This window comes from Pezoporus flaviventris, unplaced genomic scaffold (assembly GCF_033815535.1).
Source record: "Pezoporus flaviventris isolate CSIRO_AGI_PZ_B2104156 unplaced genomic scaffold, CSIRO_AGI_Pfla_v1 ptg000131l, whole genome shotgun sequence".
Classification (NCBI taxonomy): Eukaryota; Metazoa; Chordata; class Aves; order Psittaciformes; family Psittacidae; genus Pezoporus; species Pezoporus flaviventris.
This window is the reverse complement of record NW_026892679.1, coordinates 2,975,978-3,002,208: the sequence shown is the minus strand read 5'-3', so window position 1 is coordinate 3,002,208 and position 26,231 is coordinate 2,975,978. Positions and strand designations below refer to the sequence as shown.

The 26,231-nt window shown below is 40.1% G+C and overlaps 1 protein-coding gene across 3 annotated transcripts in view; it reads left to right on the top strand.

The window, feature by feature from the left end:
- RNF38 (ring finger protein 38) overlaps window positions 1–26,231 on the top strand; it is an 83,378-nt gene that overhangs the window by 46,507 nt on the left and 10,640 nt on the right. For 2 of the 3 annotated variants that reach the window (XM_061478770.1, XM_061478772.1), the window contains exons 3-9: window positions 7,943–8,136; window positions 13,698–13,911; window positions 15,373–15,540; window positions 19,442–19,612; window positions 21,394–21,555; window positions 24,175–24,281; window positions 25,609–25,693. In XM_061478770.1, coding sequence (XP_061334754.1) covers window positions 7,943–8,136; window positions 13,698–13,911; window positions 15,373–15,540; window positions 19,442–19,612; window positions 21,394–21,555; window positions 24,175–24,281; window positions 25,609–25,693 — 1,101 coding nt within the window. Of the gene's footprint in view, window positions 1–1,422; window positions 1,647–7,942; window positions 8,137–13,697; window positions 13,912–15,372; window positions 15,541–19,441; window positions 19,613–21,393; window positions 21,556–24,174; window positions 24,282–25,608; window positions 25,694–26,231 lie in introns of those variants that run through there. The other variant, XM_061478771.1, reaches the window with a different exon arrangement.

The following is a 26,231-nucleotide window of genomic DNA, read 5'->3' as shown; positions in this document are numbered from 1 at the left end:
TTCAACGGATTCTTGTTTGCATGCAGCAAATGCTGTAAGCAGTAGCAAGTAGTGCTCAGATTCTATTTGAATAACTTCGAGATGACAGGGTGTTTCCTTGATTCTTAAACTCACTTCAGTTTTAGGAAATGAAATGTTTCAAATATTATACATGCATTGTGGCTTGCCCTGACCTTTTTGTATGAGCAGTAGAACTTGAAAATGAGGAAGGTGTAGTACTACTAAACACAGTTTGCTCGTTTTCTTTTTGCTGATGAGTGTGCCAGATAGGATACTGAGATTTTTACACCCTTTTAATGGTTTTCTGTGTTTTAAATTCACATGCAGCAAAGGAAGTATTCCAGCATTTTTTACAAGAAATTGTTGCCTAACAATCAAATTCTTAAGATTGTTGAAAATACTTACTGTGGGAAACTTGAACAGTTTAGGTTTAGTAAATGTTTCTTGCATATCCTAAACACTTGCATGTCAGAAGGAACTAACACAGAGAAGACCTTGGGAATGGCTTGTCAGCCTGATGCCAAATAAACAGCAAATTCAGTGTTCAGGTTATTAGTGTGTTCTGATCATAAATAAAATGAAGAGGTACCTTTGATGGAATATGGCATATGCTATTGGTATGCAGTTCGCAATCACATGCCTCAGGTTTTTTGCAAAAACATGTTGTCTGGAGGATTCATTGTCAGTTCTGGTCGCTGAAGAGCAACATTGTCCATTGTGCTTGCCAATCAGATGAATTAATCCCATTGAACATCAGTGAATTAGGGACAGCTCGGAAAAGCTACTGGTAAGTGGGTTTGGTACAGTGGTTAGGTACAGAAGCAGTCTAATTGATACATACCATTGTATCTCTGAAACCCAAAAATTAAATGGACTTGCATCCTCTTTATGCCATTGGTAGTGCTGTTCTTATTTTACAAATTGTGTTCCTTTTACCAAATACTGTGTAAATTTTCTCTCTTTCATAGAGTTATTTAGGTTAGAAGAGACCTTTAAGATCATCAAGTCCAACCATTAACCATTCCTGAGTTTTATGTAGAGGACTTTAACAGGAGCATTCATGTGCAGTAACTGTGGAAATACCCTGCTGCCATTCTTTCAGTGGAAATAAAACGTGTTTGGAAACCAGGCTCCAGTATTCTCTGCAGCTTGATTGTGCTCCCATTTCTCTGATACACAGATTACAGTAGAGACCAGAGCTCTGTCTGCGATACCCATCCTGCATTAATTTATAATTGCATGTACATTTTTTTTGTGTGTACATTTTTACATCCTGACTGCTCAGTGAGGATTTGTTTATTACAGTATATAACAGTTGAGGTGGTTTGTTTTCCTCAGTGGGAATAGCTGCTTCTCTCTTTACCAGACACTGAACTTTTTCTCATAAATGGTGTCGGAATAGGTTGTTGGTTTTTTTTTTAGACATTGACTGATTTCTCTTGGAACTAGTTGATGGGTTCTTGTGGTTTTGCGAGGGACAGACTGGTGAAGAGATGACATCTTTCATACTTCTTCGTTGTCAATACTAATGACAGGTTAGGTGAATGGTTGGATACTGGAAGAACCATGTTGCCCGGACATGCTGGGATGTGGAGGCACCTCCTGACAAAAAAATCTCAATTACACTGCACTTCCAAGAGCAAAAGGTCAGTTAAATGCAGGTCTGCAGTGAACTCGCCTGTAAACTCTATCTTGTAATGTCAGACCTAAGTTAGACTTCTTCCTCTGCTGGTTTCTGGGGTGAGATGGCATGAGACTTAAGAAGATTCTCTGGGCCTTGATAACTCCATCCAGTCGCATAGTGACTTTTGTCTTGGTTCTAGTGTCCTGGGGCACAGCTCTTCCAGACCTTACTAGACCTGAGCTGTATTACGTACTTAAACTGAGCTTAGTCCTGGCCTGTGAATAAGCCACTGCATTTGGATGCAACTGTTCAGCCCAGGAATGTGCTGCTATTGTAGGTATGATCAGAGCTTTAGTGGAGTGGAAATCAGATCGCTGTTGTTGGAACTGTATAGATTGCTTGCAGGTGCAGTGTGTAAAATGCTCTGTTTACTAGTCCGTTAGATATACCTATAGTAACATTTGAAAATGTTTATTAATGTCATGTTTCTTGGGAAAAATAATTGCCTTTTCATGCAGTTGTATGTGTTCATGAAGAGGAAACATGCAGCTGCAGATTTCCAGTCACCCTGGCAGGGTTATGTGAGGTATATCCATCAGACTGTGCTTACTGTGTAAAAAAATCTAAGGAAAAGGCTATGCTTGAAAATTCTCTCTGAGTATTAGTTTACTTATAAAGGTCTTTGTGGACTGTGGGTAGATGTAGTTTGTCCCCTACATTTGAAATTGAGGGTATCTCCCAGGTGCAGCTGTAATAGTTATTTTTCTCCTCCCTAGTAGCTGTGCAGTGCTGTGTTACGAATTTAGTCTGAGAAAAAATGCTGATAACACACTGGTAAGGTTTAGTTCTTGCTCAGTAGCACTTACCCTGAGCAAGGACTTTTCAGTCTCTCATCCTCTGTGAGTGAGGAGGTGCACAAGAAGCCAGGAGGGAGCAGAGACAGGACACCTGACCCAAACTAGCTAAAGGGGTATTCCATACCACAGCGCATCATGCCCAGTATATGGGGGGGAGTCACCCGGAAGGCCCAGATCGCTGCTCAAGTCGGTCTGAGTATTGGTCAGCAGGTGGTAAGCAACGGTATTGTGCATCACTTGTGTTGATTGTTGTTTTTTTTTTTCCTTTCACTTTTTAGTTTTATATTCTCTCCCCTTGTTATTTACCTCATTAGTAGTAGTAGTTTAGTTATTGGACTATTCTCATCTCTGTGGGGTTTATGTTCTTCCGATTCTCCTCTTTATCCCAGCCTGGGGAGGGAGTAGAAGGGGCTGAGCAAGCAGCTGTGTGGTGCTAACTTACCAGCTGGACTTAAACCACAACAGGGTATGGAGTAGTTTCGTCTTGTGTTTGCCAGGACCATTAAGTGAAAACGTGCAAAAAGGGTTGGAGAGAAGAGTGACTTTCAGATATGGTCAGCAATTGTTTTGGTAATAATTCCCTTCTGTGTTGGTTGGTCATCTGTGTGTGTGTGTCTCTGTTGATTTGGAGAAAACTCCAGGAACAAATTTGCCAGCAGTTTCAAGTTGACAAGCAGGTATTCTTTATTGCGACGCCGGGAGACACGGGGGATAGCTCCTCCTAACGTGTGTCCCCGAATTGCTGTACAGGTCATCCTTATATGGTCACTGAGCATATGAGATCATTTTCCAAGAAGTTTCCGGCATGCATACAAAAATATGGTGGTCTTTAAGGGTCGTTTACTTTTCCCAACAAGCTTAATTAACATTACAGACATAGCAATCATCCTGGCCTTCTGCTTATCAGTTAAACTGCTCTCATCCTGGACATCGGCTAGTCCGGGATACTCCCGAGTAGATGCTTACACCAGCTTAATGGGTTTATTAACACCTCAAGCATAGCAATCATCCTGTCCTTTTACTTATCAGTTAGTTTATCTGTGCCCACCCTGGACATCTGCTAGTCCCAGATACTCCCCATCCCCAGGTCCTGTCCTTCTATTCTGCTTTTCTCACACCTTTTGTACTGAGGTCCTGAAACTCTGTCAGTTACCTTCAAGCACCACAGTTATTTTCCATTACAAAGCCACCAAACTTAACATTACTTAGAACTGATTACATTTTGTACTTTTGTGCCTCCTTGTTTCAGTGTATGCAGTCTTTATAATTTGATTGGAAAGGGAGAATGGAAAAGAAACACCTCAAAGGGTGTTGTGTTGGTGAAAATATTTAGTCTTTCGCAAATGAAAGAAATATACAGAGGTTTAACAAACCATTTCTAATTATTAGTATGTTTCATTTAAAGGGTATTTTACAAGCAGGCATACTGTTTAATCACCTTTATTGCCATTACGCTGTGAGAGTTTCTACAGCATACAGATGAAAACGGGGCAGAATACTGGAGATGCTTGTGACAGGATGACATTTGGGGATGAGATTGTAGGTTTTAGCTTCTTGGCGTAAGTTGCTTCTTTTACTAGCAGCAATCTAATGCCTTTGTTCTGACATAGTTGCCTTTAAAGATGAAGTAATCTAAGTTTCTGTTCATCGTGCTCTTTTTGTTGAATTAATACCTAAAATAAGGCTTTTACCTTGTTTATTAAAAGCTCCATACAATAATCTTGATAGGTGCCAGACATTCTACTCTTGCTGTTTGCTGGGCAGGAGAAAAATACATGGCACAATAGCTGTGATAAGCAGCAGTAATCCCAGAGAATGTTTTGAATATTAGCAAGACGCAAATAGAGTGGTTTGGAGATTTGTGGAGCTGCTGTCATTGCTGGAAGTATCATACTCCACGAATAAACTACTGAACTTAATGACCAATATAACATAGATTGCAAAATTATACTGGCAATAGTAGATACTCCATGTTTGTTGAACATGCTTGTTGAAAATGACATGAAAACAAATCTTAGGTTCTACAAGTTATGTCTCTCATTAGCTCCCTCTGCTTTCCCACATTCTAGTATTACCTTGCTAGAATCATCACATGCAAATTGGTTTCTTAATAAAAACAAAGATAAATCACCAAATCTTACTTGAGTTTAGGTTTGTGTTGTTTTTTTTTCACATTGTTTGCAGATAAATCTGGCTTAGTTTCAGGTTACTTCTTTTTCAGTACAAAAAAAAGACATAATTACATTTTAAATCTATACTTACATGCATTTTCAAAAATTATTTTATCTTTATTTGCTTTATAATGGGAAACAATTTTGGGTAAAAGTAGTGTTGCTTACTGCAGAGGGCAATTACGCTTATTATGGGGTTTGCAATAGCTGTGTGAGGGATTTGGAGTGATGGTAAAGGCTAACTGCTTAGCAGTTTGCATCTCCACTGTCTTTGAAATGGTGCACTCCACACGAACAAAAGGGAAAAATTATTCAAGAACTGCTTCTCCAAAGTACACTGTTTTCTTCAGGGCAGGGCGTATTAGGGCAGGGAGTGAAAGGTGTCAGATTTAAATTGGGGCAGTAGCAGTGGAAGATCCCCAGTCCAAGACAGCTGTGGAATGTGGCAAGACAGCAGTGTACCTTTTGTTACATTGGTGTTTCATTTAATGCCAGCTTCCCTAAACCTGGTGTTTTCTTCCTGTTTGACTTTTCCTTGTGCACTTCCAAGACCCCAGCATACCTTATTTAGCTGTGGGTTTATGACTTATGTTTCTCTTTGAGTGGACTTGAATCATCAGGATATAAAAACTCCCATCCTGAAAGCTCCAACTTGTGCCATAAATCATCCTTCTCTCTAACTCATTCTGTCACATCAGTGAAACAGATTAAATAAGCAGCTCTGAATAGCAGAGCTAAGCACATCTGAATGGCAGAACAAATGTTGCACAGTGCCCTTATGATTTGTCCGCTGGTGAAATTCTCTGAAATGTCACAAAACTCATACTTTCACAGTAGTTTTGCTCTCATGGCACTTGTCAGAGATCTCTTCCACCGGTTTTGTGGTGCTGAACACCTGAGGGAAAAGTCGCGCTTTGGCTGGGTATGTACTTTGCGGAACCCCCGTGTGCACACATTCATTTTGAACTATTTTCCTCTAAAATGTCCCAGTGCAGTTAGTCGAGTTCAAAAGAGATTGAGCCACAAGCAGATGCATCCATTGTCAGCCTGTTTCCTTAAAAACATGTTGATAGTTCTACATCTCTCTGATTAGATGTAGAATTAAAAATGGACACCCCTGCTTACTTTATGCTTTTGTTGGGGTTGCTGCTTCTTTTTTACCCTTTTCTGTTCCTTACTTATATTATAAAGGTCTTTGTGGGCTGCAGGGTAGATGTAACAGTTATTTTTCTCCTTCCTAGTAGCTGGTGCAATGCTGTGTTACAGATTTAGTCTGAGAACAATGCTGGTAACACAGCAATGTTTTAGTTCCTGCTACGTAATGCTTACCCTGATCAAGGACTTTTCAGTCACTGGTGCTTTGCCAGTGAGGAGGTGCACAGGAAGTGGGAAGGAAGCTTTACTAGTGATTCATTGAGATAAGGTATAATAGGGGAAAACTACAGTTTGTGTTAAAGTATTTGAAAAGGACTGGAATTTAGTTAAAATGGCCACAGGTCGAGAGAGAAGAAATGTATCTTTTTCAGTTAAACACCTGCACAAAACTTTCAGGTGGTAAAGAAGAGCATGCTTGCTTTGGAAAGAAAATTGACAATTATATGTATGTGAGTGGTAACTTACCAAGAAGCAACTGAGAGTATTCAGAAGATGATCAGCCCCTGCAGAGCCAACAATCAGAAGATGTCCATAGACTGGTCTACAAGTAAATCTGAAATAGCATCTTTAACAACCTGTGTGTTATTGGGCTCTGAGAGGACAGGTTAGGAACATAAAGCCATTGCAGACAAGTTCATTTTTCTGTGCATCAGATGTCTGGGGTCATTTTGGTTAATTGAAATAGTGCTGTGGTGGGCTGAAATGGAAATGGGGGGTTGAGTGGACATGTTGGAGAGTAGGAGAATACCGTGATTTGGCTTGCTGCTGGAGTTTTCTGTCATAGAAGTCTGTGATGTTTGGACTTGAGGGTGGATCCACTGTGGAGGTTCCTGTGTTGCTTTTAGTTCTTGTGTGTTCAGTTGGTGAATTGGGTAGAACTTTTATTGTTCTGTATTTACATTTATGCTTGTTAACAGCATGGTGTGTGATAATTTTGACAAAATAGTGGGTTGAAGGGCAGGGACATTTATTGCATTTGCTGCTGGATTCAGAGTCAGGATCTTTTGAGAAGAATGACAGCTCTATTTGAGGATTCAGTAGTGAAGGGGAGAGGTGGTTGTGTTCAGAACCAACTGAGAATATGACATGGAGGAGATCTTAATTGGATCTTCTTGATTACTTGATGAGTCTTCATCTGTTGATCTTCTGGAATTCCTACAGTTCTGTCTTTAATCAGATAACCCAGATACTTGATTTCATGAACAGGAGAAGGAGTGTGTTTACCATAGTTGATACGGACTCCTACTGCTTGAAGAAAATTGCAGACAGTGTGGCTAACTCTAGCAAGGTACCTAGAGCTTGGGTGGTAGAGGAGGAAGTCGTCCATATAAGCAAAAGCCCAGATGTGGAACCTGTGAGAAATTTCGGTGGTGAGGGCAGTTGTGAAGATATGCAGGACAAAAGAGCTGAGACCTATGGCCATTACTCATATTACTAGCACCTAAAACTTCAGGCACTGTCCAGTGCCGACAGAATTCTAGTGAGGTACACAGACTTAGCCACAGATCGGTCATTATTTTATTTTCAGGTTATGTGTAAGTACTTTTAATGATGAATAAGTAGAAGCATGAAACACCACTGTACTGAGATAGCAGAGTTAAAATAGGCTGCAGTACTATTTTAACTCTGTAAAATAAATACAGATGTCTGTATGAACTCTCTTAAGTACAGACCTGAAAGGAGAGGGAAGCAATACAGAATGCAAGATCTGCATGGCATCTGCTCACTGACATGTACGGATTGCACTGTTTTGAAGACTCTATATTTTTTTCATGCTTCTGTAGCCTATAAATGCCATGGTAGAAGAGGATGTAAAATAGGGTATGCCTTATTTTCTTCATGTTACTCTCCTCTCTTACATAGTTTTGTATGGATGTTAGAATTTTTATCTTTTAATGCTGCTAAAATATGATTTAGTAGTAATCCTCTTAGGGGTTAGGGAGCCATCACCAAGTTGTGTTATAAAGATAATAAATAGGCAACTTCTTGAGAGTGTTCAATTTTGTGGTGCTTTAGTGCAGTCTTCAGTAAGTCACTCGTGATGCTAGCTGCAAAGCAATACTGAAATGTGGAGTGTAATTCACTCATCTGGAGGTGGGTTTTGGTTTTGTTTTGTTTGTTTTTAACTGGCATAGAGTGAAGACAGTCCCAGTCCAAAGCGACAGCGCCTTTCCCATTCAGTCTTTGACTATTCAGCAGCATCACCAGCTCCATCACCACCAATGCGACCATGGGAGATGGCACCAAACAGGCAGCCGCCTTTGGCTCGGCCCAGCCAACACCACTTCTCAGGGGAACGATGCAACACACCGGCACGAAACAGGAGGAGGTAAGCAAACTGTGTAGATTGGGGGACAGTTTCCTACTCTTCCTGATTTCAGCTCAAGGGAGGTGTATTTCAGCCATCACTGACTAAATCAAACGTGGTAAACACATTAACACTTCTTTGAACTGTAAGTTGTTAGTTGTAGCTGAAAAGTTACTGGAAGTGTGATTGGTGTGAGTAGTCAACTCCAGGAAGGAGGTGGTCATTAACATTTTTAATCATGAGCCTGATTCACTCTGCACTTTAGAAAAGTACAAGAAAAAACTTTCTCATCAGGTACTTCTGAAGAGATTCAGAGCTGTTGATGCAGTACTGTGATTCTCACTGCACTCACAATTGTTCCCACATATACGAACAATCTAAACAGAAATGAGGGGTGCTGGGGGGAGGTTAACACAGTGTCATTTCTGGGGTGAGTGATTCACATACATATAATAGGAGTTAGATTTTCATGCTGGTTTTAGCCTGTGGCTTTCAATAACCTCTCTAAACAGAGGTTATCGAAGAAGTTCCAGTGGACGTGGATGGCCAGGGTGAACTGGTGCCTCGACGGCTGATAGTATAGGAAAGCTTAAAACAACAGACTTCTTTACTATTCTGATTAAACTAGTAACCCAAAACACAAGTTTTCATTGCCTCATATTCTGCCTCAAAAATGCTGGGTCATCTAATCAAACACACCATCTCTCTGATTTGCTTCAAAGAAATATTGTGGCTTGGTCTGTACAAAATTAAAGTGTCTGCTTCATGAATATGAAATGCTAGACCTAAGAAATATATAACTGGTTTTCTTCTGATCCTCCAAATCAGATTTGTCAACCATGATCAGTCAGGATGGTTTTGAGGCAAGAGACCTTAAAACTTGCTGGTTTTTTATCTTTGCTTCAAGTCCATGAGTATGAAACCTTTCAGTGAGTGGCATTCAAAATACACAGCTCTTGAAGCAGCTTGTCAGACATCAGAAAGAGGTTAAATTGTGAACTTGCAGGGTTATTGTGAAGACAGAAGATCAGGCCTTCTGTGCGGTTTAGGGATGCTCTGCAGGGGCATTTATAGAATCCTAGAATAGTTAGGGTTGGAAATGACCTTAAGATCATTAAGTTCCAACCCCCCTGCCATGGGCAGGAACATCTCACACTAAACCATGCCACCCAAAGCTCTGTCCAGCCTGGCCTTGAACACCACCAGGGATGGAGCATTCACAGCCTTCTCTGGGCAGCCCATTCTAGTGCCTCACCACCCTCACAGTAAAGAATTTCCTCCTTATATCCAATCTGAACTTCCCATTTAAGTTTTAACCCGTTACCCCTTGTCCTGTCACTACAGTACCTGATGAAGAATCCCTCCCCAGCATCCCCCTATAGGCCCCCTTCAGATACTGGACGGCTGCTATGAGGTCTCCACGCAGCCTTCTCTTCTCCAGGCTGAACAGCCCCAGCTTTCTCAGCCCGTCTTCATACGGGGGGTGCTCCAGTCCCCTGACCATCCTCGTGGCCTCCTCTGGGCTTGTTCCAACAGTTCCATGTCCTTTTTATGTTGAAGACACCAGAACTGCATGTAATACTTGCAAGTGAGGTCTCATGAGAGCAGAGTAGAGGGGCAGGATCACCTTCTTCAACCCGCTGGTCACGCTCCTTTTGATGCAGCCCAGGATACAGTTGGCTTTCTGGGCTGCGAGCGCACCCTGAAGCCAGCTCATGTTCATTTTCTCATCAACCAACACCCCCCTGCCCAACCTGTAGCTGTGCCTGGGATTGCTCTGACCCGGGTATAGGACCTTGCACTTGTCATGGTTAAACTTCATAAGGTTGGCATCAGCCCACCTTACAAGCGTGTCGAGGTCCCTCTGGATGGCATTCCTTCCCTCCAGCGTATCAACCGAACCACACAGCTTGGTGTCATTGGCAAACTAAATTTAATCCACAGTAGTTTTAACCTTAAAATGGTTTGAACTGAGATGCCTAGAACTTGCTGTATTTGACTTCTTTTGATGTCCAGCCAGCCTACCTAAATTTCTTTGCAATGTTCATTAATGTCTCCTGCAGAGTGAATATAGTGCATAACAAGGTAAATGCCAAGCAGCTGAATCTCGACAGTTCAGATGTACTGTGGGATGGAGGAAAAGAATGAGATGTGCAGAAGATTAATGTTCCCCTGTGCTTTATCAGAGCATGTATTTAGCTTGGTTGCACTGTCGCATCTGAGTTGGCTCTAGATCAGTTCCAGGATAGTACTGCAGCCAGTCTCCTCTCCTGGAACAAGATCGATAAGGCAAACAACACATATGTGACTCTCATTTTCCAGGAGTCTTTTTGAGTCTTAGAATGCTCTGGGGCCATATAAAAACTAATAATGATTCTCATGGAGCAGATCGTGATTCCTTGAGATCATTGTGAGTCCATCTGTTGTTAATGCTTTAGATGAGGTTATGCATGTGCTTTTGAAGCCAGTTTCCCCTTTTCTTTGGCTTGTTTTCTCTCCTTCGATCACAGACTGGTCTTAGAGTTTCTCAGATGAAGGTAAGATGAAAGGTGCACTCCAGTTGTAAATGGTCATTCAGCTCAAGGGAACAGACTAGGGCACGTGCAAAGAAAAGCTCTGCAGTGTTATGTGGTGTGGACATCACGCTGACCCACCGTCACCAGCATTAACTGTTGTCCTACCAGTTCACTCCTGTTGGTCATCACAGGCTGTGCTGGTTTTTATCATCTGGATTTTTTTCATTGTCTGGGTTACTACTCAGACATTATCTCTTTTGTGTTAGGGGGTTTGTACTGTGGCTAGCAAAAGAGTGCCCAAATTCATTGTGGGATTTTTTTTTTCAGATTCTTTTTAAGCATATAAACACTGTGTTTAGAAAAGTAGGCTTCTGGTATGAATTTGCAGAAATAATGTTATTTTTGTCCAACTACTTACGATACAGATAAATTATGAATGTAAAAACATAATGCATGCCTGTATGAAACAGAGGAGGCCCTTCCAACTTACCTTTATTAGTCATTGTGAAATGGGGAAATCTGTGCTATTGCTGTGCCTCACCTTTTTCTGTGCTTCCTTTCTTCCTTGTCTTGAATGTAATTCTGAACTAAAGGACTTGTAAGACTATGTTGCTGTAAAGAAATGACCCTTGTCAGGAAATGCTAAGATGTGCAAACACTAACTCTGCAGTTCTGGGTACCTTTAGATGGCTCTTCTTGCCTCAGGGTAGGAATGCCTGCAGTTTTCCACCACTTCCATCCTGTCTTTGTTTTAACCAATCATTTACCAAGTTTGTACTGTGCGTGTAAAATTGGAAGCTATGGTTTTTGTGGGTATTAAGGACTTCAAGCGCAAGTTACTTACTGATGTTAAGTAATATTTTTAGTCCCATGTCTTGACAATTCTACTGGAGTAGTTTCCAATCATTTGGGAAGCTTGTAGAGCTATGTATCTGGATGCTCTGAATTTTTCTGAATTAAAAGTAGTTTCTTTGTAATTCTGCAAGGGAAAAACAAGCAAACAATAACAAAAAAAAATCAAACCAAAACAAAAAAAACCCACAAAGAAATACATCCCAAAAGCACAAAAACAAACACTTCCTTTTTTCAAGAGGATCCGTCTCACTTCTCTCACTCCAGAAGTAATCCCAGCTTTTGCTGGCTGCTTCCTCATCATTGGGGGTTCATAGAAAAGTAAAGCCAGACTTTGAGGAAAGACAGCAGTAGGAATAGTTTTATGAGAAGCTACTTGGTCTAAGTGCTGGGGGCAGTTAGAGAACTTCTGTTCTTACAAAGCATTGGGTCTGTTTTTTGCAACTTCCCTCTATCCCTGCAGCTTTTCCAAACAAAAGTCCTTGCATAGACATTTTATGTTAAAGTATTCAGAGCATTCCTGTTTCATAGCAGGAAATAGCAACTTTAAAGCAACCTTAGTACTCAAAAAAGTAGAACATCTTTTTGCATTAATAGCTGTGTGGTTAGAAAACTTACATACCAGTTTAACGAGAAGGTAGCAGGTGTATCAGTAGTACAGAGATGGAGAGTGTAAGAAAAAGTGTGGGAAAGTAGACTGAGATTAAAGCAAGTACGTTAGTAAGGTTAAATATGCCTTTTTGGTGCTTAGAAGAAAGCACAGCTTGTATGTTCATGGTAATTCGTGAAGATAAAAAGACTATACATTTGTTGTTTGTTTATTTTAAGAATGGCCTGTGTCAGTCTGATGTTATGCCTTCTGTCTGACCTGCTGTGAATGAGCATTTTTTCAGTTCTCAGGCAGTAATGGCATAAGATAGATCCCTGTGAAATAGAGCAGAACAGTGGCTTGAGACATCTTATCATGTAGCCAGAGTAGCATCTGAATAGCTAGTAATATGCTCCCCCTTCCACAGAGGGTATCTGTTCAACGCAGCATGAAAGTTGGCCTTAAGAATGTCTGGAATTTACCAACAGGTTTCAGGGGTTTGGTTTGGTTTGGGTTTTTGTAATAGTTATGGGAATAGTAAGAGTGAAAACTGCTGTTTTCTCTTCCACATACTGTTGGAGAAGACAAGATCACATCTCCAAATACTTGTCCTCCTTCCTTTCTTCTTCCTCCCTCCTTTCTTCAGTGCAGTTTGGTTCCTCCAGCCTGTTACAAAAGTGTAAAACCATTTGTCCTATGTAGCTTTCTTTAGTTGGCTGTTGCCTCTGGGACCTGTATTATATGTGTTGTGGAGATGGGAAGGCTTGTATTGAAAGTAATGGAGGATGGTTTTTGTGCTTTCAGTTCTTCCCCTTTCCAAATAACTGAGACCTGACTTGATCAGAACATCTCATAGTGAGTTTGGTACTTTTGTGTGCATCATTATTCTGAGTGTTGAACCTGAGCTGCTGGTCTCAGGAGTCTAAGCTTAAGATAGCAGCAGCTCTGCTCAGAAGATACACACAATTATATACATCATAATAGAATATATAATTAAATCCTATACCTATAGATCAGTTGCTCAGAAGTGGATGCTCTGGTCTAAATCCATCTATGTGACTGCTCTCCACTCCGAAAGATTACCACAGTCACAATTTCCTGGGATCATCTGGACAGAACTACATGAGGAATGACCAGTGACAGCTCGAAAATGGATTTGTTTCTTCAGTCTGCTGCTTTGTCACCATCACTAAATGAGCAACCATTCTGTGCCCTAGGTGGAGCAAGGACCCTCTGGAATTCTGCGATCATGTAATGAAGGCTTTTCACCTAGACTGAATTCACAGAAATGTCTTAAAATTTTGTCGTCTTGACTTTTGAGCACATGTTTTGTCAATTCAAGTGCCCTTTTTTTTTTTTAAACAGGTTAATATTTATGTAAAAGTTGTCCTGCTGATGTCATTTACAGCATTAAGCTACTCCATTAAGCACCTCTATGCTGAAAAAAAGTGTCATCTCTAAGGCTTTTAGTAGTTTTGCCATTAAGAAGTTTTATTCCAATCTAATAAACCTGTTCAGTAAAATTCTTAAGTGTAAAAAAAAAAAACAACTACTCTTGTGGTTTTAGTTATTAAGAAGGATTTGTGTCATTTATATAATCTCTAATTTTTTTAATGCATTTCCAGTCCTCCAGTTCGACGTCAGAGAACAAGGAGGGATCGTTTGTCTAGACATAATTCCATTAGCCAGGATGAAAACTATCACCATCTCTCTTATGGGCAGCAGCAGGCAATAGAAGAGCCTCGAGCCTTTCGTCCACCGAATGTATCTCCTCGTCTGTTGCACCCAGCAGCTCACCCACCACAGCAGAATGCAGTGATGGTTGACATTCATGATCAGGTGAGCGTTTCAGAGAACAGAGGTTTCTGAAGCTACGTTAATGCAATAAAGGTGTGATAAAATAGTTAAGAATGTATTCCATTTCACATGAAATACCTTTCCTTAGCTTAGTAGTGTTTAAATGGCTAAAATGCAATATTTAGAAGTAAAATTTCTGATGCATATAATGGGTTGTCTACACAATAGCAAAGCTCACGATAATATTGTTGCATAACTAAGTTAGCTGTCCAAGCCTAATCAACTCCTCCTTAAATTCCGTGAAAAATGAGATATGTGGTTGGTCCAGAAAATAATCAGTTTCTCTCTGCAACAGCAGTTGGCATAAAATTCTGAAATGGAAAACCTGTAATAGAAGTTTTGTGCTCCTCACTACAAGAGGTGCTGGAGCAGGTACAGGGAAGGGCAGCAGGCTTGTGAAGGGCCTGAAGCACAAGTCTGAAGAGGAACAGCTGAGGGAACTGGGGGGGTTTACTCTAGAGAAGAGAAGGCTCAGGGGGGAACTTTATCGCTCTCTACAACTGCCTGAAAGGAAGATGGAGCCAGGAGGTGGCTGGTCTCTTCTCCCAAGGAACAAGGGATAGGACAAGAAGAAACAGCCTCAAGCTGTGCCACGGGAGTTTTAGACTGGATATCAGGAAGGTATTTCTTCATTTTCCTCACCGAAGGGCTGTCAGCTGTTGGAACAGGCTGCCCCAGAACTGGTGGAATCATCATCCCTGGAGGAATTTAAGATGTGCAGATGTGGCCCTTAGTGTCATGGTTTAGTGGTGGACTTGGCAGTGTTAGGTTAATGATTGGACTTAAATGATCTTAAAAGTCTTTTCCAACCTAGTTGATTCCTTGATTCTGTTGAGGTAACCTTTGTTGTTTGTTAAATCATCAAATCAGCAGCAGCAAAAGTACATTAGTTGCTACACAGTCATGATCTGGGAACTAGAGCTGGTTATCTGGACATCCACTTCCCAAACTGCGTGTGCTTGGAATGTGACTTCAACAGCCCTGCTTAAAAGCTGGTTTGCGTTCAGTGCAGGTGTGTTTGATTATGCATGCAGAGCATATCTCAGTAGGGAAGCATTTGTGTTTGGGACCAAGTGCAAGGTTTGAAGCTGACTCCATTCAAGCCATCTCACAGCCTTACATGTTGATGAATGATTTTACTGCTGCAGCATCTCAAAAATTCAAATTGTGTTCTTCCTTTATGCAGCAAGATCACATCACAACCAGGCTGGATAAACTGTTTTTCCATCCCACCTCCTCTAACTTCCAGGCACCATCCATGGTCAGATAGTGTTTCTAGACTAACTGAGGTCTTTCATGGTGATGTTTTATACCTCAGGGTATTTTGAGAGGTCATTTTTTATTATTACGTTTCAGAATGGCACCCCGCATTGCACTGTATGCTGTACAACACTGTTAAGAGTTTACAGTAAGTCGTGAAAAATTTTTTTCCTGTTGCTGCAGATCCATCAGGGCACAGTTCCTGTCTCGTACACAGTGACCACTGTGGCTCCACATGGGATACCTCTTTGCACAGGCCAGCACATCCCAGCCTGCAGCACGCAGCAGGTCCCAGGCTGCTCAGTTGTTTTCAGTGGGCAGCACCTTCCAGTTTGCAGTGTGCCTCCCCCAGTAAGTGGGTCTCTGTTATTATGTTTAATCTTAGACCTTTGTGGGGCTTTAATTGTCTTGGAAATAGCCATTTTGTCCCCCTGTGGTAAATTGTGGTGACCTTAGAGCTGGTAAGCATATGGTACTTGCCCACTGTGTTTATACAGTATGACTGTTTATAGGATAGAGTCCTGATGTTTTTAATTCAAACTAAATGGTAGTTTATGAAATGACTTCTTAGCAGCAGCTATTCTGCGTTCTTTCAGATAGTAAGAGGAAGGATTCTAAGGTCTATATTAGGCAGCTTACCTAGAAAAAAATCTTACCTTACAGACCTTGTTCAGGAATTGGGTATATACAAAAAGGTCTGATATTCAAAAGTCAGTTTTCTTCTGAGAAGTAGTAAGATCCTGAAAGATATGACTTTAAAGATGAGAAGGGCTCTTCTGTTACTCAAAATGCTCCCATAAAATGAATTAAAATTTAAATTTTCTTTAATAATGATGTGTCTCTGTGCTTCTCTTGAACAAAATATAGTGCCTTAACTCACTAACTTGCCGTATTTAAATTTGAGATAATTTGAAGTGTTTTCTCAGGATTTTTTATGTATCAACTCAGAGGTAACCTCTTTCCAGGTCATAGCATTCTGATGCTACCATTCTGTGGAAATGTCACCATTAAGGGGTACCAGGCACAGAGATGAAGAGTGTACCTTGAGAAGTTTCAGCAGTACAAATGAAAGTTGCAGAACCTACTGGAAGGCTTGCTTCCCCTCTCCCCCTCCTTTTTCTAACATAAATCTGTAATATCATACATAAATACTATATATAGTGCCAGTCACTGTTTACAGTGTTGATACAAACACTCATCTCTGCCAGCTATGTGTTTGCCAGCAGTGAAGTTTTCCTGTTGCATGTTTTGTGACCTGAGGGCATGAACAAGCCTGTGACATTGTAACAGAACCATTGATGGGATCACCTATTTCTGTAAGCTGCTCGTTGAAGAGTGAGTGTAATGTGCATTCGTCTTGTCTGGGAGGTATTTATCCACATGAGTGTCATTTATCCCCTCCAATGTCTATTGCAGACAACAAGGTCTGCATCATACTGCTGGCCAGTCTGGAGTATTTGTGGGCAATATTTCCCCTTACTTTTCAAATGCAAGAAGATCTGTTACATGAGTCAATGTGTGCCGCTGAGACAGAATGAAGAGAGACAACAGTTTTCTTCTGTTCAGTGGTGGTGTTAGTGAAGCAAAGCAATCTCAGACTGGCTACACAGAGATTAGAACAGTACTTGCATAATGAATTCAGAAAGGAAAAAGGGCGACATGTCCTAAAAAGTAACAGCAGAGAAAAAGCTAAAATTACTCTGGGTCTTAGAGAAATACAAACAACAGACACTAATAATCTTACCCCCTGCTTTGAACAGGTATATTACCTGTGTAATTCATAAAATGTTTTAGAATTCAGCAATACAGCTGTCCTTTAATATTCAATACACAGGAGTAAAGCTCTAACCAGGTTGTTTGGACTGAATGTACAACAGTTAATCAAGTGTGTTAAGAGACTGGATACTGTACAAGTGATTATAGAGAATTAAGGTTGAGTTTATGTAGGATCAGCAGGCAGACTCTATGCTTTCTTCTGTTACGTCACAGAATTGATGAATAGTGTAAGTTAGGAGGGGCTCTGAAGGTCACCTGTTGAGAGGAGAACTCACAACCCCTCTAAAGCCTCAGCTCCAGTGTTGGATTATCCTTGTGGTGAAGATTTTCTTTTGTGTATCTGGTTGAATTTTCTTTGCTGCAGCTTGGTTGCACTGGTCTTTCATCCTTCTCTGAGGTAGTCAGGTTATGCATATCTGCTTTCATGAAATAGCTGAAGGCAATGGTAAAGTCTTTGCTTATTTTTCTAAAGCAGAACAAATGAGTTCTGCAGCCTCTTTTATGCAGTGTGCTCCAAGTTTGTGGGCATCATGCTGCTGTTTCAGTGGACTTATTTCAGTATGTCAGTGTCTTTCTTTGTCAGTGGAGAGGCCAAAACTGAACTCAGGACTTGAGATACAGTTTCACAAGGTCTCAGTGGAGGTGTGGAATCACTTCATTGGACCCACCACTCAACATTGCTGGTAATGCCGCTCAGCACACAGCAGGCCTGCAGGAGTATGCTGTGGCTCTTGTGTTCTTGTACTGACATGTGCACGAGAACTCAACCTATATTCCTGCAAATCTGCTCACCAACCACTCTCAAAATGTCCTGCTCCATGGAGTTATTCTCTTCCAGTGCCAGACTTCACATTTGCCTTTGAACTTCACATGGTTCCTGTCAAACAGTTTCTCCAGCCTGTAGAAGTCCATCTGAAAGGCAGCCCTGTCCTCCAGCATGTCAACCTCCTCACCAGTTTCATCTGTGAACTTCCCAGTATATGTTTGTTACTTCAACAATATATGTCTCTCTCACTGCATATGTAACTATAAAATAAACAAATGTCGTTCATGATATACCTTTGTCAGTTTTAACACTTCTTGGAAGCATATGTTCAAACAGCACAAGTTTTTCAAAAGCCTGAATGAATAAACAAGGAGTTTTCATCTTTTTACACTTCAAAGATAATGCAGTCTCATTTGCTCAAACTTAAAAAGTGCCATGGCCATAGCACAGGTCATTTCAAACATATATTTGAGCTATGGTGATCATCTTCACCATACAGAATCTTGGGATGCAACATATTTTTATATGTTCCTCAGAGTGCCTTCTGTTTTAAAGAACACTATGTGGTGTTCTACCTGCAACTTCATCTTCAACAATTTCAGAGAAAAGTTCAGTTAATTAAATACAATAAAAAATGTGTTTTAATAACAGAAGCACTTGCCTGTTGTGTTTCTTTTTTAAAAAAATGACTTAGTAACTGAGGGTGAAGTATCTAAGAAACAACAGTAGTCAGATCAATTTAACCTGCAACTCTTTCAGTGCATGTAAGGATTTATGTTTGATTCACAGTAAATTGAGGTGATGGTTCCACCTCTACTACTTTAATCTGATTTTAAACTATGTCTCTACCATTTTATGCCATTACAGTCAGTATGCACGACATATTTTGTGTGACATGACTAAAAAGAAAAAATGGCAGGTCAATGCTGGGTTTTCTTTCTTCATAAGTTTTGATAACAGGTGTCTTATTAATGCCTGACATGCTGATGATGGATCAAAAAGCAAGAAAAAGCGAATGCTGTTTTTCTTGCTCCTCCGTATCTAGAGTTGGAAGTAAAACCGAACACTTCCACAAAGCACATTTCTGCTCCCTTGCAGTGCGTTCATTTAGTGTTCAGACTTCAGTGCCCAAAGTTTCTTTTGTGTGAGGAATGTCAAAGAGGAGAGAAAAAGGACTGTCACTTAGGGAGCTGCCTTCAGATCATGGGACTCACCTCAAAGTGCAGAACTGAGCAGATCCTAGGAATTACTTTTAGTGTGTGGGGCAACAGAGCTTTAAAAGCACAGTCTTGGCAGCTGGGAGTCTCTTGGCTCCGTAAAGAGCTTAACATGGTTGCAAGGCCATTGCTTCGGCATGTCATCTTGAAGGTAATACATGAGGAAAATAACATTAGCTAGGACAAATGTATCTGCTCATCACTTACAAGTCTCTGTAATCTTGGGAGTATTGAAAACCGTAATTCCCACTGTACCTTCTGAGAAGGGGCAGTTACTTTGCATCTAGCAGATGTCACATTTTGGTACTTCCAGAGTCTGTTCTGCAGTAGTCACTGGGTATTTGAATGAGTTACTATTTAAGTATGCAGTGGAGGCTTTTCCAGGGAGGCAAGAGAACTGCTTTGTTTTAGTGATATCTTTACAGAATAAAGAATGTTCTATAGGGGATGTTTGTGCTAGAGACAAAAATATGTTGTTTTCATTTTATTTCAGATGCTTCAGGCATGCTCAGTCCAGCACCTACCTGTACCATATGCAGCATTTCCACCCCTCATTTCTAGCGACCCATTCCTATTGCATCCTCCTCACATCTCTCCACACCACCCTCCTCACTTGCCTCCTCCAGGACAGTTTGTTCCTTTTCAAGCACAGCAGTCACGGTCGGTAAGTAAAGCTTCTTACCCACCTCTCTGTACAACTGGTAGGACTCAATACCTGGGTGAGGAAACAGAAGGATTTTGTTTAAAGTAATGGGGTTTTGTACTTGTGCATCCTTAGGAAGTCTGTAACGACTTGGTGTGAAGATGGAAAAACAGTTTTAAAGTTCACAGTGTTTCTGTGCAGATTTCATCAGCTGTTTCTCCATAGGCGTTTACTTCTATTAAAAGGATATATATTTGCTTCACCAACCATTCCTTTGAGTATTTCTTTCCCAGGAAGCAGAAGAGAGCCCAGAGGAGGTCGTGTAGTGCAGTGGTGGTCTCAGAGAAAAGCTTAGCAGAGAGAGATGGAAGCACAGAATGTTGCATTCATTACATGCTTTTTCTGTATTCTTAGTTAATTTTTAAATGATCAGTGCTTTTCCTAGAACATTATGACCTTGGGTTGTCCAGACATTAAAAAGCCTTCAGTATCCCTTTCCCTTTTTGTTGTTTTGGGTTTGTTTTTTTTCTCTTTTTCCACTTACGAGAGTTACTGATGCCTTCGCTTAAGCAGACTTGGCTTAGTGATAAAGACAAATATGAGAAAATGTGACTCTGTGTTGGATTTTGGGGTGATCAGACTTTCAGTTGTGGCCTACAGCTCTTGCTGTGAAGTTATCTGTATACTCATGTCCATTTATTTGCTCCTCTTGACTAGAAGATGCCAGTATTTCACTAAGAAATAGAAAACAGCTTCTTTGTCATTTACAGACACTGCTGAGACTTCTCCATGCCGTGCCTCAGGTGTTTTTAGGGTGATAATCACTGTGTTGTGATGATGTGAGAACAGCTGGAAAAATATAGTTTTCAGTGGTAATCTTTATAAGGCTTTCTTTTAGAAAATGCATGGGGTTTAACTCAGCTTTTAGCTTGGGTTGCTTACTTAGTTTACTGACTAGGCTTGCCTGTCAACTTCTAGCTCTGTCAAAACACTTGTGTCTTAATGGTTTAAGAGTACCTTGTGTTTAAAGCTTGATTTGCATGGCAGGGAAACGGAATATTCCTTTGGTTAGGCTTTCTTAGCTGAATTTCTTGAAATGGTGGAAATCAGTCAGGAAGAGAAAGGTATATTAATGAAACATTGATAATTCGTGGTTATTTCTTGAGTGCTTTTGGGCCTGACTGATGTACTGTAGTTGACTAGATTACAATACTGAACTGGAATCTCACACTTCTGAAACCTCTGGACTGCATGTCCTTGATAGGACTGCTTGCATGATCCTCCTAGGAAAGCCTTTGCTTGATTGTTCAATATCATCAGCAGTTTAATCCACTGGACCTGCCATGTTTCCTCTCCACTTTTCAGATTTTTTGGCACATTTTCAGTTCTTGTCTATGGCTGTTTATTTTTTTCTCTCACACGGTTGTACAGTGAGAGCAGACTGGCAAGAAGGAGAGCAAATATTTTTCCTGAAAAATACAAGACACAGGAAATTACAGCCACTCCTGTATTTGCTAGCTTGTATAAATTCCTGGCCTATAAGCATGGCTAGCTCAAAAAGGTGAATTTACATCAAATGTAGTGTTATCTTTGCTTTTTGGTAGTGTTAATGACACAGGAATTATTCACAGAGTTACTATGTGAAACTGAGTACAATTATACCTGTAAATTTCATTTATTTATTTGTTGCCTTATAATATTGACCAAAGCAGCTCAGAGTATACATCTAGGATTGCAGTTTTTTACTCAGGAAAAATGCATCTTCCTTATTGCAAGAAAGCCTCTCTTTTTTTTTCTTTTAGCCACTTCAAAGGATAGAAAATGAAGTGGAACTGCTTGGAGAACATCTTCCTGTAGGAGGTTTTACATACCCTCCTTCGGCCCATCCACCAACATTGCCTCCTTCAGCTCCTCTCCAATTCCTAACCCATGATCCCTTACACCAGGAGGTGTCATTTGGTGTTGTAAGTATTGTTTTCTGGGTTACATTATTGTTCATTCTGCATTGACACGCTTGATGTTTATTCTATGGTACATTATGTTCAAAAGTGGCATTTCTTGCAGTGTATTCTGTTATTGGCTATAGCTGCGTAGCATAAGCAGTTTTAATCAAGTCAAAGGTAACTTAATGACACCAGGACATGATTACTGATAATATTACCTGCAGAGTGTCATAGCAGTTATTTAGAAAGCATTCCATGTTGCCGCACAGACCAGGATTTCTACTGCAGAAACTAATTAGTGGAGTTTAGAAAAGCTGCTGTCACTTCTAGCTAATTGTTCATTGTATGTTGTGTTTCCACAAGTCAGAGAATCCAGAATGCTTTAGAAATCGCTCTTCTTCAAAGTGTTTGGTACAGAGTGCTTCCATAATGTAGACTGCATTAAGTTGACCAGTGCATAAAGTTAACAAAAGGTTTTAAGGCATATTGTGATTTAAAATTCTAAGTGAGAATGAAATTTTAAGCCCCGTGGCTACAGGATATATAGATAACTTCTCTTTAATTAAGTGTTTTTGAAATCACTGAACCTGCTTAGATGCTTGCTGCAGCCCTCATAAAGGTTCAGATAAGTCTCCACCGTTAAATACTTAGCTCACTGTTAAACTAAAGGTGTACAGATTTTCAGTGAAGTTTTCAGTCGTTGTGAGCCACTCTGGAGACAAAAGCACTTAAGAACTTTCATAAAGGCTTGTGTTTTATTCAGCATTTTTTCTAGATGAATTACAGTCTGATCACAAACATTTTGGTTGGTGTGAGGCTTTCTTGATTTCCAGGTTCAGTCTTTAAAGTAGATAAAGAGCACAATACCATTTTTTGCAGATTATGTAGCATTTGTCCTCCCTGATGCTTCAGCTGTGGTTTGTTTATCACTAGGGAGTAGAATAGAGGTGTATTACCAGTAATCGTGGTCTTTTATAAAGCAATCCTGAATCTTTATGAAATTGTATTTTTATTAAAATTATGGTAGGATGGCTGCATTTCTGATTCCTCTTCACTCAGTGAATACAACAGTTTCTGGTTTTGGATTGCAGAATCCATAAAAGCAGTAAAATTGATATGTCTAGTTTGTGACCTTGCTTTTAAGAAGATGACCCATGCTTTTTTGCAGTGTGTTTATATTCATATGTAAATTTTATGTATGACATGGGCTACCTATTACTAATATTTCCATTATAACATTAAGGGAGGGTTTAGGCTAGTCATTTGGTGGTGTTGGGCTTTTGCATTTTCTTAGATTTCAAACACGGAAGAAGTGCATGTTAGTAGACTTCTAGTGTCCTTTGTTTCAAAAAACCCCAAAGTCTCAAGGCCTTCAAATATAGTTTGATATGAGTGTACATGAATTTCAGTTTTAAAAATTATAAAAAAAAATGGTATTTTGGATATTCCTGGGGAAATACAGTGGAATTCAAGTGTAAATTTTTTAGCCATTCATGTCCCCATGTTAGTAGGTAATGCAAGGAATTCTGAGCACTTACAATGAAAACTTCAATTTACAGGTAAAGAGCTTAGCATGCAAATAAAAATGAATATGGCAAAAAAAGCACTGATTTATCCATGGAAATAGTACATTGAAGCTTTAGCCTTGAGTGTCTCTTTAGGTGTTGGCCAGCTGCAGAAATTGTACTGATTAAACTCTCGTCGTATACTTGAAAGGCTTCAGCCCTTCTGTAACATAAATGTAAATATACACCACTGCATAACACTTAAGGGGTTGGTTTGTTTTTTTTAAGAGGTTTTTTGAAAATCTTCTTAAAGGCTTATTTACTCAGCCACTCATGCACAAGTCTGTGGAACAGCACCAGATCTAAAACCTGGGCTTTTATATTTAGAAGGGAGTCAGCAGTTCAAGCCCTGTTTCCCAAATCATCCTGCATGTGGTCTGTCACACAAGAGCTAGCTAGGGTTTGTGAATTACCACTTTTTCATATGGAATGGCATGATTGTATGTTTTGTGAGCGTTGTTTCAAACTGAGGCTGAGATTCTTTAGTATTTGAGCAGAGGCTGGATTTTTTTAATAATGCTTTATTGAAGTGGATTTCAGTATTCAAGTTTCATTTTATTTCGTGATTAGGAAAACAAAATGTTGAATCACAGACTCAAAGACTGGTTGAGGTTGGAAGGGACCTCTGAAGGTCATCTGGTCCAACCTCCCTACTCAAGCAGGGTCAGGTAAAGCTGGTTGCCCAAGGCAACTTTTGAAGGTCTCCAAGGAAGGAGACTCCACCACTCAGTGGGCAGCAAATGTTTCCTGATGTTCAGACAGAGCCTCCTGTGTTTCAGTTTGTGTCCATTGCCTCTGGTCTTGTCACTGAGCACCACTGAAGAGCCTGGCTCTGTCTTCTTTGCACCCTCCCTTCAGTTATTTGTACACATCGATGAGATCCCCCTGAACCTTGTCTTCACCAGGCTGAACAGTTGCAGCTCTCATACATGAGATGCTCCGGTCCCATCTTAGTCACCCTTTGTTAAACCCTCCTTAGTATGTCCATGTCTGTTGTGTTCTGGCAAGCCCAGAACTGGACACAAGTTCCAGTTTCATAGGTTCCATTTGAAGATTATTGTCTTCTTTCTTGCAGCCTTACCCACCGTTCATGCCTCGAAGGCTCACAGGACGCAGCAGATACCGAACACAGCAGCCAGTACCGCCACATCCTTACCATCCCAGCCTATTACCTTACGTGCTGTAAGTTCAAAGTATATTTGCTTCCATGTAGGCTATTAAGTCACTTGACTTCCAACAAGTCTTGGGATGTTCTATGGTTGGACTCTACCAGAAGCAGGCAAAGTTCAGCTGTCCCACAAAGGAGGAAAACTTCCATTTCTATATAGCTCTTCAGCCTGTTTCGAATAACATTCACCCTTTTTTGAGGCACACCAGCCTCTTTGTTTCTGAACTCTTTGTACAATCTTCAGCACATTTCAAAACTTTGTTCTTTGATACTCTTATTACAGAGGCATGGTTAGACTGTAGGATAAAGTCCTAGGATCCTTCACTTACAAAATAAATCTTTTGGTTTGCTTCTTAATTATGAAATACAAGGCTGAAAGCTTTCTATGATGTGTTCCAGTTAGGCTAAACTGCTGATCTTTTAGAGCTGTTGAATTTCTGCTTTACCTCCGATTAGCCATTCCTGGAAAAATTTCAGGACAGTTAGCATTTAGGAATTAATCATAGTGTGTTATGGTAGACTCTTGGGGTGGGGAGGGGAAGAGGGGGAAGGGAGAGATTTGGGTATATAACATGATACGTATTACTCTCTTCTGTTCTGGAAATAAGTATGAAATGTTGTGGCACAGTAATTCCTGATGAGTTCAGTGGGATTTTAGTGTATTTTAGTGCTGTGAATTTGTGATTTATATGTCTGTGCATTAAATTTTGACCCACAGTACTATCCTCAGTGGTAGAAACACTCGTTGAATAAAAATAAGATTAAAATAAAATAACACAGGAAAATATATCTCTAGCCTCTCTTTCTGAAGAAATCCTGCTTTAACCAGAAGCGTGTGAGTTGAATTTGTGCTTGCCTTCAGTATGGAAGTTGGTCCAGTAGTATATGCTATTTATCTTCATTGTGTGTTTTTAGGCTTACAGAAGTTGCAGGGCTTTTGTATTGAAGAGCTAAGTAAACTTAGAATTCCTTTTCTTTGTTGGTATTTTATCCACTTAAAGAAATAAAATATATTTAAAGCCAGAATGGCAGGTTTAGCTCTCCTTAATGTGTTATAATCAAGAGGTTAGTGTTTTGTAATAACTCTGAGCCTGGTTAGAAGTATCATCTGGAACATATATTCAATTAAAAAGGCAGCACTCCCAGTATCAAAAAGTGGCAGAATTAGCTTTTTCTTTGACTCTTGCTTGTCTGTTATTCGCATCAAACTTAACATTTTTACCGTTTCTAAGAACTTGCTGATTTGAGAGGGATCAGTAAGGTAACCTTACCTCTGCCAGATGTTTCTGTGCATTCCTTCAGCAAGGTGCTGAATCTTTTGATTGTTTGCTCTCATGGTAGATCAGTGCTTCCAGTGCCACCTGCGGTTGGACCAGCTTTCAGCTTTGAGTTGGATGTGGAAGATGGAGAGGTAGAAAACTATGAGGTTGGTGTGCAAACTACAGCTACCTTTAATGAAACAATGTTGACTAAAGCAATACATAAAATATTATTATATTTTGCTTTTAATTCTACTTTTGTCTTTCCAGTAAGTATAGTGACTGTAAAAACAAAATCAAAAAAACATCCTTTCAGTTTTTTTTGCAATACTGGGTATTAGAAGTGCTTAGCTTTATTTTTTGCCTGTTGCTCTTTCCCAGAATTTACCATTCCGGGCTAGCAATCCTCAAACTGCTCAGCTTTTATGTACTACATGCTACTCTTCTACTTTTAAGTCTTAGTTGATTTTAAATACCAAACAGAAGTGAAACACTTTCAAAAGAACAGGGTAAGTTACTGATTTTAAGTGTGTAACTTTACATAATAGTATTAATACAGAATGGTGTCGATGTCATAGATTGATTAATCTAAATACAGTGTTTGCAAAACTGCCTTAATGCCTTTCCTTCTTGTCCCTCAGAAGGGTACACTGATTCACATCTATAGATGTAGAACCCTCTTCAATATCCTCTGTAATTATGGGG